This window comes from Penaeus japonicus, unplaced genomic scaffold (assembly GCF_977035675.1).
Source record: "Penaeus japonicus unplaced genomic scaffold, GWHDUDI00000001_assembly GWHDUDI00000006, whole genome shotgun sequence".
NCBI classification, from domain to species: Eukaryota; Metazoa; Arthropoda; class Malacostraca; order Decapoda; family Penaeidae; genus Penaeus; species Penaeus japonicus.
The window spans coordinates 37086870-37091295 of NW_028234408.1; the positions used below are offsets into that span (position 1 = coordinate 37086870).

Sequence of the window (4426 nt, forward strand, 5' to 3'; positions counted from 1 at the left end):
AGCAAGAAAAGGAATATACCACAGAAAGCAAAAACTGTTGAATTAAGCAAGGTTTATAACAGTAATCCATCAGTTAATTCATTCAGTCCACCAAAAGTTACTTCACAAAAGGAAAGCATATCAGATGTTGCAATAGAAAGTAGAACAAAACCCAATACCGGTACTGGATTATCAACGGTAGATACTACCATCCCTGAAGTACCAGGTTCATTAGATGTAAAGGAAAACTCAAAATACTTCCCAAAATATGCCTGGAATAGAATAGAACCTATGCGGTACAAGTTGCAGGAAAATGTAGGAGATGAATTTGTAAATATTGGTTACCAATGTCCAACTTGTAATAAAGTGTTTGTAACTGAGTGGCAGATGATGAAACATTCAATTGCTCACTTCAAATTCCAGTGCTCTGTGTGTGAGCAGTCATTTAGCAGTGAAGGGAGTTTGAAGGATCATTTGCATGAACACTTGACCAGTGCATATGAGGATGAAAAATATTATTGCCAATTTTCATGCAAGACTTGCCATAGCCTGAAGTGTGAATGTTTTGAACCTCTATATTTCAAAGCCGAGGAGATCCTGAGGACCTACAAAAGGCCCCAGATGGCAAGAAGATCATCCAAGGTCTTCCTGTCAAAGCCAAATTCGGGTCCAAATGATCATCTTCGGGTAACTCTGGGCAGTTACAAGAAAAGTCTCCAGCAAATGCATCTAGGAAATAAAACAAAAGGAGCTCAGCATCACGTTAATCAGGCAGCTCAGCAGTTGTTGTTACGGAATATGAACCACCCTCTGCAGAAGAATAAAGTGGGACATGTTGGCACAGAAAATTCTGATCACCAAATTATTGGTGGTGTTAACTTAACAAGGATGCAAGGTGAAGCTCACAAACCAGAAGAGAATCAAGGTTACCATGAATACTCGGGCACAGGAGTGCCAGCGCTCTCAGTAAGAAATGATTTGTTAATAACCACGCCAGAAGGAGCGATAAGTGAAACACATCCAGTGACACTACCCACGGACTCGAAGGCCAAGCCGGATCGCAGAAGAAGACAGCCTGGCAGTCAAAAGAGGACTGCCAAGTTGTCAAGTAACTTCATATATAAAGATACAGATTTCTATTTCATGTGCGAAATGTGCGATGCTAGTTTCCTCTCCAAAGCTGAACTAAGCGAGCACATGTTCTTCCACCGACTGAAGTCGAGGAGCAGGAGAGGAGAGAAGAGGAGGCTGGCAGAGTCAATGCAGGAGGAAGAGAATGCAGCCAAACGTTTCAAGGAAGAAGACTTGCAAATTAATGAAGAAGTTGTAACCATAAATGTCGGAGGCTTTGAAAGGTACAAGTGCCCACTGTGCAAAGGTCATTTTGCCTCGATTACAGACCTGAACAGACATAGAACCCAAGCACACAAAGAAAACGAAATCATCCCATCTGTAAATGAAACAATACCAGTGCCTTGTTTAGAAATGCTGCAGTGCAGTTTCTGTAACAGGCTGTACCGGCGGGAACGTGAACTGCGAAGACATCTCAAGCACGATTGTTTAGCTGCTCCAGAAGATCTGAAGAACAAGTTATCCATAGGTATTAGTCTGACTTCCTTACACGAAATGGGAGATGGACCTTACTACTCAAAAGTCCAGAGAAATGCTGACGACACCACAGCGCATCATGAGTATGGCACTCGCATGTCTCCACACAAAGGTCCCATTACTTGCAAATACTGTTTGACAGTGACGAGGAGAGAGGCAGAGATGAAGAGACATGTTTGGAAATATTGTACTAAGATCCCTAAGGCAGTTATTAAAAGGTTTAAAGACGGAGCTTCGCTAGAGGAGCTTGGCTTCATTACAGGCAAGGTAAAAGTGGAACCAGTGACAGAGACAGTCACCAGCCCTAACCCGAAGCCTATTACACCCACAGATGAGACTTTGGACATAGACATTGAGACTCAGGCACCCTCAAGAGAACCTGTGTTCCCTAACCAGACTCCGGCTGTTCCTGTGATTAATCCTGTTTCATTTGCAACTAGTTCCAAATCGAAAGGGCCGTTGATATGCACCTATTGTGGAATATGGTACTTTAGAGAGATCTCGCTTCTGAAACACATGAGGGAGCGATGCATAAAAATATCCCTGGAGGAGAAAGAATTGCTCCAGATGGGAGCTGGGCTCTGTACTTATACGCCTGAAGTGACGCCGGAGATCTGCGGGCCCTCTGAAAAGCAAGGGACCTTCAAAATTGTGAACAGAAATCAATGTCCTCTGACTCCAGTTAAAAAAGAAGATCCTGAGCCGCAGGAAACAACCAGCCCAGTCGTGAATCAACAAGAAGAGTTACAGGCGGTAAAGATAGAACCGGAGGAGACAACTCTGCAAATGGAAATGTCGCCTCCGAAGTCGCCCGTGAAAATCCCGGCCGAAATGTCTCCTCGGAAGTCGCCTGTAAAAATCCCGGCCGAAATGTCTCCTCCGAGCCAGACCCCGGCCCCAAAGGCAACAGGGAGGAAAAATTCAAGATGTAGGCGTTGTCACGACACCTATTCTTCACACGAAGCAGTTTTGGCCCACAGTAGCGTACATCACGGGCCAAAAAAAGGATTCTACAAATGCAAACTGTGCCAGGCTAAGATTGCAAAATACAAGCAGCTGCGCGAACACGTTTGGGAACATACTAACGAGACCCCTTACAAATGCCACCTCTGCGATACCAAATTTAGAACAAGTGATTCAATAATCGAGCATTTAGACTCGTTACACAATTACAAAGAAATAAACGAGAGGAATCTCTACAAGTGGTTACCTGGACGCAATGGAAAATACCGCGAAATTAAGGAAGTGATCAAGAGTGCCGAACGCGAAGAAACGCTAGTGGACATGGACGCAAGTTTGGACAGCCTCGCCGAGGTGATGGTGGTGACGGACAAAGATATCTGGTCGGGGAGGAATATTGACGGCGCTAGTCCTAGAAAGAAGTCCACGCACAATGTTTCCGGATCTGAGAGCTCGAGTGTCGAGACTTCTCCGGTGAACAAGAACAAGACGGAGACTTCAACGACAACACCTGTAAAAGTCGAAGTCCCTCAGAAGGAAGGGAAAGGTGTTTCTCCGAGACCAGAGGAACCAAAGTGCGAAAATGTAAAAGTATCGAAATCTGCAGGGAAGGGAAACCCCGGCGTGGAACAGGAAGGAAAACAGTCTCAACAGACAAAAGATGAGAGAATTCCGGAAGCGTCAGTAGAAAATGAAGATTCCGACAACAGAAGAAAGAGCATAGATGAAAGCAGTGGAAATACAACAAGTAAGCAAGTAAAAACTGTGAGAAAACGGGTTAGAAAGAAAAGTATTCCCCCAGAACCTTCGAACAGCAAAGAAAATCAAAATACAAAGAAAAAGGGAAAGCCAAACGCAAGTAAAAGTCCGGAGAGCAGAGAACAAAAGAAACGTTTCGTTATCACAGAACCTTCCGGGAAAGTCGCAGAAAATTCGGAAAATAATCATTCCAGCGGAAAAATAGACATAGACAGTTTCAAAGATAAAAATGCCAAGATGACCGTTGTGCCTGAAAATCCTACAGGAAAGGGACCCGCAGATAGAGATAATTCGAAAAGGCTTGATGTAAGTGCTGACGGATCCGAAGATAACGGAGACGGACTCTTATCTTGTGTCGAGAATCTTGAAAGTGTGATAGAAACAGTCCAAATCACAGACAAATACTTATCATCCTGAAACCACTTACTTTATTATCCATACTTTAGAAAGATTCATTTATATATACCCATACATATATTGTTTATACTATGAAAAATAAAGTCTGATGAACAGCTGTTCCCATGTACTAAAATGAGATAATAAAACCATTTTGTTTTATTGATATTCTGTGATCTTAACTATGCAATTTTCCTTTCGTCTATTCATATAGGTAATAATTCACGAACGAATAAATAAATGAAAATGTTAGAAATTGCTTTCTTTATAAGTGCCATATTTTCAAGCAGGTTATTTTCTTATTAAATTATGAAAACTCGCTGTTGGTCATGAATTTTCATGTTTCTTGGTTTGTTGAATAACCACATTTAAGGTTGATGTAAAACCTTAAACCAGAATATATTACTTTCATTTCCTTATTCTCAAATTACATAGATTTAGTTGCAAAAGTACAAATAAATAATGAAGGAGATTTCTTTACCCAGATTTTTTCTACGTTTCCTATTGCTAATAAGTTCCGTAATTACGGATATTCTGACATAAAAGATAATTTGCTGTTACTTTATGAAGTTGCCAAATCTGAAATATGTGGACTCTCGTATGACCTTCATACAAAATAAAGCATAAGCAAAGGAAATTATTTTCGCGTTACTGGAAGTCGGAATCCAATCTGTGATACTTTAAAAGTATTACAAATATTTATCAATGATAAACATGGAAAAAT

General features: G+C 41.4%; 1 protein-coding gene across 5 annotated transcripts in view; it reads left to right on the forward strand.

The window, feature by feature from the left end:
• LOC122266394 (uncharacterized) overlaps window positions 1-4182 on the forward strand; it is a 24902-nt gene extending 20720 nt beyond the window's left edge. For all 5 annotated transcript variants that reach the window (XM_086537966.1, XM_086537969.1, XM_086537968.1 and 2 more), the window contains exon 5: window positions 1-4182. This exon is cut by the window's left edge and continues 800 nt beyond it. In XM_086537966.1, coding sequence (XP_086394092.1) covers window positions 1-3723 — 3723 coding nt within the window. In that variant the 3' untranslated portion in view covers window positions 3724-4182.
• Window positions 4183-4426: the final 244 nt, after the last annotated feature.